This window comes from Canis aureus, chromosome X (genome assembly GCF_053574225.1).
Source record: "Canis aureus isolate CA01 chromosome X, VMU_Caureus_v.1.0, whole genome shotgun sequence".
NCBI lineage: Eukaryota > Metazoa > Chordata > Mammalia > Carnivora > Canidae > Canis > Canis aureus.
Genome location: NC_135649.1, coordinates 120,225,109 through 120,239,495, shown reverse-complemented (window position 1 = coordinate 120,239,495; position 14,387 = coordinate 120,225,109). Strand labels below are relative to the sequence as shown.

Sequence of the window (14,387 nt, the reverse complement as noted above, 5' to 3'; positions counted from 1 at the left end):
ACTGGTGACCCAATAACCTACCTCATTGACCAGGAGAGCTCAGCAAACGCACTTGTGTTGTGGTGTTCACAAAGATGCCCCTGATTCTCCTTCGGTCAAACATCTAAGGCGCCCACTCACGCCTTAGATGAGAGCTGCTTTTCCTACCACGCCCTTGCAAACTCAGCATTTCCATAAGGTAAGGTGTGCTGATTCTCAGGTGAGGCCTCTGATCATCTCACCTTGTCTATCAAGGCTCATATGAATGTTTAATTCTAAACTGTCCACTAGCATGTCATTATATGCAGGGTTTCCAGAATGTTCTCTGATGCATCGGTCCAGGGAAATCTTTTGCCAAAAGCGGATTCTGTGTGTTAAATGATGGGACTGTTCGTTTGTGATGTACAATGAGGACGACAATGATCCTAGAAGTACTGCTTGTGCATAAATCTCCTGTGTCCACTTTGCTTACGAAGCAAGTGTAGAAGCCTGGTTTTCAGAGGGAGGCATTGAATGTGCCCAAAAGCAGTGCTCTGAGGAATAGTACGGGGGGAAGTTTCCCACAAGATACACCTGACTGTGGCATAACTCACATGGATAAAAATAAAATTCACTGGTCTTATTTTCCTAGATATTCTGAATCTTTCCTTTCACAATCCCCTTGACTTAAGGGGCTCACAATAAATAAAAGCAGGTGACGTAAAGTTTTACTCTAAATGTCTACACTTCAGCACTGAGGTTCTGTTTTTATTTCATTAGAAATAGAAGTGAGTAAAAAGATAAGGAGCTCTGAGACTCCTGCCCTTCCCTCCTCTACCTACTCAGGTGTGGGCTCTGCTGAGTGTCCAGGACAAAATGAACCAAAGGGACACATGGTCAGGTCACCAGGGAGGTGTCCTGCCCACCATCCCTTTCCTTTAGAGACGAGGAGTGCAAACGTTGTCTCCATCTTGGTATACAGAGGGGCATCTCTCCTTCCCATCTACAAGCAGCGGTTCAGATAGAGACCCTGTCACGAGACTAGCTGGGACAAGGTGCACTAGAGCAGGACAATGATGCCCTGGAGCCTGGCAGGAGGGTCGTGGGAGGGGTGCACCAATGGGTAGAGCCAGGGAATGCTGTATAGAGGGCACCCGACCCCTGCAGACGGGCGGGGAACAGCTGGCAAAGGGTCCTGTGTCCATACAGGCTGAGAGGAGCTCTCAGGAGTATAAAGGACAAGCCCCAAGTTTCCAAGGCTCTTCTTGGGGTTTGCAAAAGGCATGTGGGGAGCATTTGTTACTAAGATTCTAAGCGGTCCCAAATCCTGTCCAGAGTTATATGCATGATCACAGAACCACACTCCAGGTCTTCTGCGTCTGGGAGGCTGGCCAGCAGACACTGCATATTACCTCGGCTTTCCTGCTCTACCCAGGGAATACATAGCAGAATCCTTTGACCTCCCATGGGTTTATCTTGCAGAGTTCAATCTTTGTAGCTTCCACAGCAGTTTCTCCCTGTAGTAACACAGCGGTAGGCAGGAGCTCCAACCCACACTCAGCCACATGACATCCCTACTGGATGAGTGGTCGCAGGGGCTAGACCCAGGCCTGTGAGTGCAGCACCAGCTTTCTCCTGCCAGGAGCACCTCAGGACCTGGAGGCGAGTAGCAGCGGCTCGGCAACAGGATCCTGCAGGAAGCAGGAATCAGAACCCCTAGATGACAATCTAGAACCAGCAGAGGAGGAGCCCACGGAGAAAGCCCAGGGCTAGGTGGCTGGCAGCAGCTTTACTCCTGCAGCAAACATAATTTCAACACACTCTGATAGTCTTATCTGCATTTTACAAGTGGGAAAAACTGAAACTTGAACGTAGGCATGGTAGTGGGAAGGATGTCTCCCAAAGGTGTCCATGCCTTACTGAGCAGAACCTGAGGCTGGGGTCCCTCACATGGCGAAGGGGCTTTGGAGATGGAATTCAGGTTATGGACGTGAAGACAGGGCAGGTGCCCTGGACTGAACGGGTGGGTCTGATGGAATCAGGTGTTCCCTGGAAAGCTGTGAACTTTCTCTGGTTGGAGTGGGGGAGAGGTGCTGCAGAGGCAGAGACTTCCAGAGTAAGAAGGGTTCAATGCACCTACGTCCTAGGCTCTGAGATACAGGACCAGACAAGGCCTGCAAGAGCTGAAGGCAGAGCCCAGGGACAGCCAGCAGGGAAGGCCTACTCGGCAAGGAACTGGGTTTTTATCTGCTACCTGGCCAGCTGGAGAATGGGTTCTTGCCAGCCTCCAGATAGGAGCCCAGCCTCGCCTGGCTGACTTCTGACTGCACACCTGAGTCCTGGAGCAAGGGCAACCACCAATGCCACACCATGAATCCTTACCTATGGAACCCAGGGATAAAACCCGGTGTTGTTTCAGGTGACGAATGTATGGTGATTGGTTATGGCAGCAGTGAAAAGTGAATACAAGGGACTAGTCCAAGGTGAAGCCTCAGAATTCACACATAGGGCTTTCCAAATATACCTAGTTATAGAATCTATAAATCATGGTGGAAAAAAAGACACACCCTCTGGTTGTGCTCAGATGTCTTTAGCTAATAAAACAAACCATCCATTCCTCCCCAAAGGATCAAGGAAGGATGTATGCTGATTTGCGGATGGCTGAGTGAAGAATTCCCATCCCAATGGCCAATCTGCTTTATTTGTGTAAAATGCACATCTGAATTCCTTGCATATTCATCTGAGGGACCATGTTTCATGTCAGCAAATAATAAGAGCTTGCATTCTGATCCTGTTGATGGGGCTGTGGACTTTCAGAATTAGGAAGTGTTCAAGAGTAACGGGTCCAAGGCCCCCAGCACCCCTCAGAGATTGGGATCCTCTCACGCAGAGTTTGGACAAAGCCATTGCTAAGTCTGGGCTGAAGCAGGTGGCCTGATGTCCCTGAGGGCCTGGGACTGAGTTCCCAGGACACAGAGATTCGGGGCTACAGCTGCGACAGTCTCCATCTACTCGAGGTGACCCATGCACCCCAGCTTATACATGCAGAGTGATGGGGACATGTCCTAGTTTGGAAAGCCATTTCAAAAAACCCAGAAAAATCACCCCTGGAGTTGTTAAAGGCCACTCTTGGAAATTGCTGGGGACTGTGGACTCAGGATTTATTTAACCCAGGTTGTGACGAATCCCGGGATTCTTAACCACGTTACTCATTATCACTCCCTACGCAGCGTTTGCAGGCATTTCCCCCCAAAAGGCTCCCTCTCCCTCTGCTCCACAGAGAAGCAGGCTGAGATGGAATGCGGGAGGAACCAGCAAGGGATGGAGCGGCCAGGCTGAGGGGCTCCCGCTTTGCGAGGTGGTGGGGGCCTCGTGGGGGCCGAGCACAATGACGCAACCACATACCAGTGTTTACAAACCCCCAAAAGGCAAAGGCACTGACTTACGGAGAAACCCGTACTACCGTTAGCCGGCTCCCCCTGCTCGCCTATTGCAGCAATGCTGCTGCTGTCTACTAAGGAGGACTGAAGTGCACGGCTGTTTAGTTAATTTTTTAGAAACCTAAGATACAAGTCATCCTTTGCAATATCTGATATCGTGTCCAATTTTCCCTGGGAGCGTGGTGGCTTGATACAGATACGTTATATTCTACATGGTGTTATGATGGCCTAATGAGAACTATCATTCTCCGAAACGGCTGATACGTGAAGACTGCACAAGCTCATGCACAAACATACACCGAACTGAGAAAACTGCTTAGCAGTTGTGCTGGCACAACCACATTATAAGAATAAATTATGAAGGAGCCCCTCCGGTAATATCACAAATCATGGTAACAAAAGTCGCGTTTGGCATACCATTTCAGCAGTTTACATTTTGTGTGATGTATGCGTCTGTGTGTATGAGTCTCAAGAACGAGAAAAAAAAAATTAATTGCTTAGCGATGGGGTTAGCGGGAGTCACGTTGCACAAAACTGAACCAAAACAGCACAAATAGATGAGTGCGGGGCTCCTGGTGGGTTAACGGTCTTTGTAATTGCAGAGGAAAGCGGTGTCGCCATCACGTTGGTTTATTCGATTCAGCTGATCTGAAGGTGCCGGGCAAACGTCAAGAACCGTTACTAACTACGCCTGATTTTGAAATGAAGACGCACGCTCGTTCAGTTGATCTGGGCACAGGTGTGCGTGGGAGGCAGGTTGTATTTGCTGTCCAGGGAGATCACAGCTCTCCCAACATGCCATTAGCCACAGGGAACACCAGGTAATTACGTGCGTGGTTCCTGCAAACACGGTATTGTTAGGTAAGTATTCTCCACCTAAGAATTGCTGCTAGCCCATTTCTTAATGACAGGAATGGCTGCCTCATTCATCCCCAAGTGAAGACCATCCTATACTGTCTTTTTTTTTTTTTTAACTTATTTATGCATGAGAGGCACAAGCAGAGGGAGAAGCAGCCTCGCTGTGGGAAGCCCCACATGGGACTCGATCCCAGGACAACAGAATCACACCCCGAACTAAAGGCAGACACTCAATCACTGAGCTACCCAGGCATCCCTCCTATACTGTCTTTACTCAAGGGCACTGCCAGCAGGGGGACATGCTGCAGAAGGTCTGGGAAGATGGGGGGGTGAGCATGTGTCAGGGTCTAAGCATTGAGGATGTCACTGGGTGGGACACCTGGACTTTATGTGCAGGGCAGTAGAGCCACGTGGGTGGGAAGGGAGAACCTGGCAGGAAAGCGGCAGGTCCCAGGGGAGGCCTTGACGGGCTGGAGAGTAGATGGACAAGAAGGCAGGAGAGATAAAGCAAGAGTGTGGCCAGAAAGGATCACAGTGACTGATGTGGAAGTCCCGTTGGCCCCTGGGGTGGTGGCCCAGGATGAAGGGAAGACTTGAGAACCAGAGCCAAGCTCATTCCAAAGTGAGGAGGTCGGGGATCCCTGGGTGGTGCAGTGGTTTGGCGCCTGCCTTTGGCCCAGGGCGCAATCCTGGAGACCCGGGATCGAATCCCACGTCGGGCTTCCGGTGCATGGAGCCTGCTTCTCCCTCTGCCTGTGTCTCTGCCTCTCTCTCTCTCTGTGTGACTATCATAAATAAAAAATTCAAAGTGAGGAGGTCGTGGGAGCTGAGCAGAGAGGGAGGGCATAGGGTCTGGCCAGTGAGATGCTGAGCAGCGGACGTAATGAGGAAGTGACACAGGGATGGTTGGAAAAGGAAAAAAGGGCCCTTGGGGGTCAAGGAGGTCCAGAACATGCTACAGTGGCTCAAGGATTATGTTGAACTGGGGACAGTTTAGAATCAAGAGCCGCAGGAGGAGAGTTTTTGTGAGCTCTCCTTATCTTCCTAAAAGCACAGGCTCCCTAAAGAATTCAACTGTCACAAACGCCCTCCCTGGGAGTTTTACAACCAGGGAAAGTTGACTCTTACTGCTGAAGAGAAGTCGGCACAGGTCAGCACCTGGATACGAAATCGCCTAAACATTATGACACTGCCATAAAGCTATCACATCTGCCACCCGTCCTAAGAGCGCATTTATTTTTCCTAAGAGTCATTTGTTCTCCTCAAAGTGTCCCTCTTTCTCCAAGCCCTCCTCAAATGGTATATATGGCCCAGACTCCAACTGCCTCTGTGAACCACATTTTTCCTGTGAACTGCCAATCCATAAGTGAGTAAAAACGTGTGTTATCTGTTACCAATGCCTTTTGTCAGTTTAATTTACACACACCTGATACGGAACCTAAGAGAGTACAGGAAAATGATTTCCTCCCCGACAGCGGAACCTGGAAAAGCAAGCAACCTCGTCCCTGGAAACTCACTAGTGACACCAAGCAAACATAGGTTCAGTGAAAGAAAAGAAATAAAAGGGTAGTAGGTAATATTTGACATAGGTAATATTTAACATGCCTGAGATTTTTTTTTTTTTTCTTTCTTTCATGAAATAAGGGGAGAGCTGGGTAAATCCTGGGGCAGGAGACATGACATGATACGGAAGCCATTGTATTCTGCTTAGTGGTTGTGAGTGACAGGAGGAGAAAGTGGTGGTGAGGCCTGGCCAGCGATGGTGGAGGCTGCTGGGTCCCCGACGCCCCTGGAGGTGGCAATGGCAGACTACGATGGCATGGTGACTCTCCTCACCCCCAGAAGGTGCTCCAGTACGGTCATGCCTCTGCTGGGGGTATTGGCAGTGGAAGGCTAAATAACTAAGGAACGTCCAATCACGTAAAACACTCAGGGCCCAGCACAGCTCACCTGGCCAAACACTCAGGGCCCAGCACAGCTCACTTGGCCAAACACTCAGGGCCCAGCACAGCTCACCTGGCCATCAGTTTAATTTTAAATTTGACACAAGCTATGCTTGATTCCCATTATTCTGGGTGGTTCTTCATGGACCCAAAAATGACAGGGGCACATTGACAGGCCACACCTGTCTGTAGACTCTGGGGACAGAGACAATGTATGGTAAAAAGAGGCACTGAGAGTGATTCTTAAATTAACACGTTTCTTTGTCAGGAGGTCACGTAAAACATATTAACAGCCCACAGCAAAAAGCCAGCTCAGGTGATTACTTCTGTAATTGAGGGAATGGTCTTAGTTTTCCAGGAAGAAGACATTATTCAATTACAATTCACCAACTAAAATGCACTTAATTTTTTTTTCTCTTTATGTATATAAACACTTAACGTGCAGAACATTCTTGAAAACAAAATAAAATAAAAGAGGAATTAGAGCACCCGGGTGGCTCAGTGGTTGCATGTCTGCCTTTGGCTCAGGGCGTGACCCTGGGGTCCTGGGATCCACTCCTGCGTCGGGCTTCCTGAATGGAGCCTGCTTCTCCCTCTGCCTGTGTCTCTACTTTATTCTCTCTCTCTCTCTCTGTGTGTGTGTGTCTCTCATGAACAAATAAATAAGATCATTAAGAAATAAATAAATAAAAGAGGAATTTTTTTTTTTTAAAACCCTAAAACTCCGTTCTTAACATTAACAAGAAAACTAAGATAGGCCAAGTAGTAACTACTATGCTTCTTGGAATCAATTTCAGGATTAGTTGTAATAAACGTCAACCAACAAATCACACATACACGACGCCACCCTTTTTATTCTGCACCAGAGACGTGCGTCTTTGTGGAGTGGGAACTCGAGTGGAGAACCACACAGCCCGAGGGCCTGGGGGTGACTCCCAGCTTGTCCCACAACCCGCCTCGGGGCCTGGAGCCTTGGCGCTCACGCCTGCAAGCCTGCAGAAACGCGTGTCCCGTGGGAGCTGGAGCCCAGGGGACCGCGGCCCACGGGGTCTCCCCACGGGGTGTCCGACAGCCGGGGGAGGACACGCCAACTGCCTCCTTGGCACGCGGCAGGCACTCAATGAGTCCTCGTTAGTGCTGAGGAGGCTTACGGGGACTTGTGGAGATGGCACCGTTTCTGCTTATTTTTAGCACAAAAGAATGACACATGCATAGCTTAGACATAATGGTTTCAGTGAGAACTTGTTTCACGCCAGCTCCGTTAGGCATTATCTCCTGGCAAAATGGTAACTAACGCTTCACCATCATTTCTCCTTCCCGTTACACTGCTTGTTTTTTACTCCTCTCTGTTACTACTACTGTCCCTAATTAACTGGATGACACCCACCGCATAATAAATCCCCAACGGCAACTGTGAATCTCTCCAGCGACTTAATAATCGTATGAAATGCCCTTGAACTTGGCAGGCGCGCTACTCTTATGCGCCTGCACTGCATCAACGAGAAAGCAGCAGGACATGTTCTAAGAAGCTTCTCATATTTCAGCAGCCGTCTTTGCAAGTGCTTCGTGTATTAGGTAGAAGAAAGAATCCAAGTACAAAATTAAGGGGGTGTCCACCACAAGGAGCCTGTTAAAATCTTCCGCTGGTATCACCACATGCGGCTCGCCCGAAGAGAAACCCAAAAAGCCTGGACTGTATTTGCCTAAGAAATATGACAAGAAAGGTTTCATTTCTGCAAGACAAATACACGCATAAACAAACACGGATTAGCAGCAAGGGTAACGTCTAGAACACTTTATGAGCTAAATTACCGTTCAGATCTGCAATTGCTCATTTTTCTTTGACAAGTCTAAAACAAACATTGTCAGCGAGAAGACACACAGGGATGTGCAGACAGTATGGGAGCGCCGGAGCTCTGCGTTCACTTTGCAGCTGTGCCTTCGCTTTGCACGGTTTCCTCGCAAATGGCCTCATGCAAAGTGAGTACGTGAGAGCGAGCACGTGCTTTTCCCCATCGACTGTTTCCCTACACGCTTTGAAACACGGAAATACCACGTTCCAGTGATATGGTGCCTTGCAAAAGGAGGACGGCTGTCACGGGAGGCATCATACTCTCTTTTTTCCCTTTCACTGCTTCCGCCTTACAAGCAGCTCATGCGAGGGCCACTATCCTACGTAGCACTTATCAGGTCCTACAGATCGTAACGAAGGGAGGTGCCTGCAGACTCTGGAGCACTCTGCGATCCAGTCTGTCCAGTGTGGCCGCTTCTAGTCCCTTGTGAACAAACAGCAACTTGCACCAAACAGTAAAATGGCTCTCCTGGCAGGAGGGCTTCATAATGTGAAGGTGCAGAGCAGCTCAGGAAGCGAGGTTCTTAGGAAACAGAATGAATTTCTATGGAACTTGTTGTAGGATGCCAAGCATGCGGGCGTATCAATGGCCTGACACAGGAAGCGGACACTCCTTCCATCCCAAATCTGTCCGGGCAGCCCTGGAAAGAAAGGGGCTTGTCTTTCACTCTATGGCCTAGAGGCCGGGTGACCGTGGGCTCGTCCCTCATCACCAACTGTGGTTGAGCTGGATTCAGTCATGAGATTTGAACCAGTCCATGTCTGTGTATCGATGACACTATGGTGGTACTTCTATCACTCAACGATTCTTCATGGCTGTGATGTCATAAAAAAACATGTTTGGTCTCGGTCACTGGCTCCTGGCACAGAAGTCCCAAAATCCTTGGAATTTCTTGAGCAATCGGAGCATCTTTGTTATTTGTGATCAACTCCTTTCTTGAGTTTCCGCTAATGGGAGTCCCTGGTTCCTGAGATGGCTCTGGGCCGGGCTCCAGAAAGACCAAGGCAAGGATAAAGGGATGGACCTTCCAGCCCCAGCGTCTAGGTAACAAAACCTGCAGTACGAGCCCCAGAGCATGGGGTTCACAGAGCTTCTGGCTTGAGGGACACACTGAGGTGCTGGGACAGGTGCACCCGGAGGGCACGGGAGCCTAGTGCCCCCAGCCACCAGGCCCTTGTCCCAAGCATCCCCTCCGCGGGGCTGCTCCCGAGTTGTATCCTTCCTGACACATCAGAAAACACACACGAGATGTCTCCCTGGGTGCCGTGCCTCATTCTAGTGAGCAACTGAAACTGAGAAAGGGGGCCGAGCATTCCATCCCACGCCCAATTTGTTGTTGCCCAGGTGGAAGAGTGGGTGGCAGGGGCACCCCATATCCGGGTGGCACGCTGTGGACCGAGCCGCGAGGCTGGGGGTGTGTGTGGATTCAGGCGCCTGGTGTAAGACAGGAAGTGAAGTGTGGGAAGGCACACAGAGGAGCACCTGACGCACGCACAGTCACTGCCTCGCATGCTCCCCGGAGGGAGGTGGACCCCGAGCCAAGCAACGCAAAACACAACAAAAACAACAACATGCGCCAGTCACTCGGCTTCAGCTGGAAGAGGGTTTTGAGTCATTCTTGTGGTCTGAATGGTGCCTGTCATTTGTGTCAGAAAAGGGCCACGTCCCGTCTCTGGCTCTCTGCAGAGTGAGGGGAGGAGACAGCCAGAAAAGAACTGTCACGAACTGTTCCTCCCTGAACTGACTGTAACCCCAAGTCCTGAAAACCAGAGACCAACAGGGAACACAGGGCCCACTGTCTCCCTGAGCAATGCCCACCCTGCTGCCGGCACTCACACATCACCCACAGAAACACCCTGTCAACTAAGGCCCCATGGAGTTCTGCAATGTGCTCAGGCACACAGTCAGACCTCAGCCCGCCTCCTCTCAGGACCATCTCCCTGTGGTTCTGGAATATACACGGGCACACAGTCAGACCTCAGCCTGCCCCCTCTCTCTCAGGACCATCTCCCTGCAGTTCTGGAATGTGCACGACACACAGTCAGACCTCAGCCCGCCCCTCTCAGGACCATCTCCCTGAGGTTCTGGAATCTGCACAACACACAGACCTCAGCACCCCACCACCACCACCGAAGACCATCTCCCTCTTGCTCTGGAATTTGCATAAGCACACAGTGGAGGCTAAGTATCCATCCTAACAGTATCAGTGCAGAGAGGAGAATCTGAAGCAAAGCTGAGTAAACACTATCCACCAGCTCTAAACGAGGTTCCACGTCGCTGAAACTCTCTGCTTCATCTCCAGTGTGGACTCTGTGTAATGAAGTATTGCACACAGGCTGGAGAAAGGACACTGGAGCATAAAATCTACGAGTGACCCCATCCTGCAGAAAAACAGACGCCTGGAAACTTCATGATAAAACCAGTGGTCACTATGAGCAAAATCCTGGCAGTAACAAAATAGCCGTCAACAAGCATTTGGGGAGAGCACAGTGGGTCTTGATGATTTACATGTGTGTTGCAAACCATATGCTCCTTGAAGTCTGCTCATTCCAAACAAGGATGATGTCCTGCCACCCTTCCTTGCAAACCATTCATTGGGCAGTGTTCTACCAAAGATAAGCTTCTATGATCACGTCCGTGCATCCCAGATCACTGACCTGGTGACACGGGGAGACATGCTCCCCCACAAAGATGTGACCTTACCATCCCCTGGCCACCCCACTGCCCTTCTCACCAAGCATTTGGAGTTCTGCACAGTGACCCTCTGACAGTGAACACAAGGTCCCCTGGTAGTGGGCAAACCCCACTTCGGTGGTGTGCTGGGCAACAGGGCCGCTGGGGCCACTTCTCATCACTGAAGAAAGGCTTACCTTCTCCATGGGAGGAGGAGGAGAAAATCTCTTGGCACAGGCGAGGAATATGTCGGGATCCGGTTTCCCATTCTTCACTTCGGGGTCATCCCCCAGAACGATGTGGTCAAACAAGCTGAAGAATTCCTTGTGTCTGCTGGTCTTCATCTCGAATGACAATAAGCTGGAGCTGGTGGCAACGGCCAAGGGCACGCCATGCTCTCTCAGGTGGTGGATCAATTTTTCTACTCCTGGGGAGGAGAAGGGAAAGCCTTGAGTGAGGTGGAGGAGGTGGAGGGCCACAAGGCCCCCTGAGGACGCTGTGCTAGCTCTGTGACCTGGACTCTTTGCCACCTGTTCTCAGGAATGACGTGATCTGACACAGATTTCCTGAACGGGCTGCGGGGGGAGGGGTTCAGGGCTCTGCAACATACCTACTCAAAACAAAACTCAAAAAGCAATTCAGGGTTCGCTATAGCATTTCCCCAAGTAACAGAAGGCAATTTTACTGGAAAGAAACAGGGCTTTGTTTGCTGGTCCTCTTTTGCTGAGACGTGGAAACCAGGCAGACTGAGCCCAGGGAGGTGCCTCTGCACTTGGTGGACCATGTTTTGTTTCTTTCCTGGAGCAATGAATATGCAATGATCATGCAGTGGGTGTTTTCTGAGAAAACCGGCCATTCTAAAGGCCATTCTAAGGGAAAGCAATTCAGTCATTCGTCACACTGCCGGGGAGAGGAAATCCTGAAAGGGCTTCTACCACAGGCTGAGGACAAAGGCCAGAGCTGAAGGGACAGCTGCAGGGCTACCTGAGAAGGGAACAGAGAACGAAACAGACTTGCTGAATGCAGCTGAGCAACAGCAGCAACGCATCACCTGGAAGGAACGTTCCCCACACTCTGGGTAACTGTAAGGATTAAGTCAGGGAACAGGCAGGCGATGGCTGGTTATCAGAAACGTGTCGAAAACAACAGGACCCCCCACCTTGAAACCTGTGCCGAGCATGACAGTAACGTCTAAATCCACACACGTTATCGAAAATACTCCTGTGAATAATCATATAACCAATACTGTTTTGGTAACTGCATGAGGCGATGTCCCTAGTTTCTTAATTGCTCCAGAAAAGACGGACACACCCCGTTTTCAAACACCTTCAGCTGTTCACGAAGACAACAGACACTGGTGCGTGAGCTTTAACAGAAAGAGTCCTGAGATGTTCAAAGGAAGGTGTGGATCTGAGCTCTGTGTCAGGACAACGTTAAAACTTTTTTAAAAGGAAAGCACAATCTAGCACTCCGCTGGATGTGAAATTCGTAACGTCTGACACCCAATCAAGAGTTACCAAAAAAAAAAAAAAAGAGTTACCATGCCTACACGTAAGCAGACAAATACAACACATGGCCAGGAGAAAAAAAGCAATCAATACAAATGAACAGAGACATGGTTGAGGGGAAGGAATTAGCAGATCATGACTTTCTAGCAGCTTTCTAAACATCATACATATGCCCAAGCTAGAAACCACCAGAGTGGAAAAAATAAAGCAAAAACAAAAGTGATATCCAATTACACACTATCTATAGAAAACCCATTTTAAATAAAATATTCACACAGGTAAAAAATAAACAGATTGGAAACCATATATCTGAAAGTATTAATGAAAAGTAGGGTTCGCTATATTAATAGCAGACAAGTGTGCTTTAGAAGAATGGATGAGGGGATCCCTGGGTGGCGCAGCAGTTTAGCGCCTGCCTTTGGCCCAGGGCGCAATCCTAGAGACCCAGGATCGAATCCCACGTCGGGCTCCCAGTGCATGGAGCCTGCTTCTCCCTCTGCCTGTGTCTCTGCCTCTCTCTCTCTCTCTCTCTCTCTCTCTCTCTCTGTGTGACTATCATAAATAAAAATTAAAAAAATAAAAAAAAAGAATAAAAGAATGGATGAGGAGTCTCGGAGATAACTAGAGACGTTTCATAATGACAAGTAGGTCAATTGATCAACAAGACATACTTCTAGATGTGTATGTATAACAGAGCTTCAAAACACATAGAGGAAAAACTAATAGAAGTGAATGCAGAGACTGAGGATTTAAACTCCTGTCACTAGTTGATAGAACAAGTAGACAGCAGGATACAGCAGACTTCAAAAACACTATCAAGCAACTTAACTGAACTGACATTTATATAACACTTCACCTGAAATAGCAAAATACAAATTATTTTCAAGTGCACCTGGAACACGCAACAAGCTAGAACATGAATCCATGAGCTACAAAAAAAAAAAAAAATTTTGCAGTAATTGAAACCGTTCAAAGTATGTTCCCTGACCATAAAAGAATTAAAGCAGTTATTAATAACTGAAGTGTATGTGGAGAAAAAATTTGGACATTAAACAATACACTTCTATGTCAGATATGAATCAAACATGAAGTCACAAAGGGCAATTAGATGATATTTTCTGGAGAACAAAAAGATAACATCGAAATTTGAGGGATGTGGCTAAAACAATGTTTAGAGGAAAACTGATGGCACTAAACACTTGTATTACAGAAGAAGATGGTCACAAACCAGTAATTTAAGCCAAAAAAGATGAGAAGAAAGAAGACCAGTGATGTAAGCTTCCACCCTGAGAAAGTGAAGGACGAAAGTACAATCAAGTTAAAGCAAAGAAAAGAAAGGGAAGAAAAAAATAAGGGGGGAAATAAATGAAATCGCATAAAAGAGAATACAGAAAATCAATTAAACCAAAAGCGAGTCCTTTGAAAAGTTCAATTTAACTGGCAGATTGTTAGCCAAACTGATCAAGAAAAAAAAAAGAAAGAAGATCCAAATTTAACAGCGCTAGTAATCGAACAGACGGCATAACGACAGGTCCTTAAATTCATTAAAAGGATTAAGAGATGCTACTATGAGCAACTTTATGCCAATACACTCAACAGCTTAGATCAAATGGACAGACTTTTTGAAAGAGACAAAGCTCACTCAAGAAGACAGTAATAATCCCAACAGCCTTGTACCTAGTAAGGCATTTGTAGTTAAAAGACTTTCTCATATCTGGGATTGGATGGCCTCATTGGTGAACTTAGCACACACCTGAGAAAGAAACACCACCAATTCTGAGCAAACTTTTCAGAACACAGGAGGGAACATGCCCCAGCTCATTTCACAGGACCAGGTATTTCTCTGATATGAGAGCTGGACAAAAGGCAGACAAGAAAACCAGACACCCGTATATCACCTCAATACCGTCACACCTAAGACAGTTTCAGCTGTCGCTAGTCTTCTACGTCATCAGTTTCCATGCAGTTTGAATACATGAGTTGAAAGTATGAAGAGGCCAAAACACTCAATGAGGTTGCAACAACCATTGATTAATATCATGGATTAAATCAATTAGCTAAATTTCAATTAGAAACCTTTACTTAACTGGCAGGTGGCAGGAAAGAACGCTTATAATAAAAATACAGCCAATAACAAAACTTTGTCTGGATATA

At 48.1% G+C, this 14,387-nt stretch overlaps 1 protein-coding gene across 2 annotated transcripts in view; it reads right to left on the bottom strand.

The window, feature by feature from the left end:
- PUDP (pseudouridine 5'-phosphatase) overlaps positions 1-14,387 on the bottom strand; it is a 148,449-nt gene that overhangs the window by 80,338 nt on the left and 53,724 nt on the right. For both annotated transcript variants that reach the window (XR_013374615.1, XM_077888097.1), the window contains exon 3: positions 10,923-11,152. Coding sequence is in view for 1 of the 2 variants with exons in the window: in XM_077888097.1 (XP_077744223.1) it covers positions 10,923-11,152 (230 nt within the window). In the remaining variant the exon portion in view is untranslated. The remainder of the gene's footprint in view (positions 1-10,922; positions 11,153-14,387) is intronic.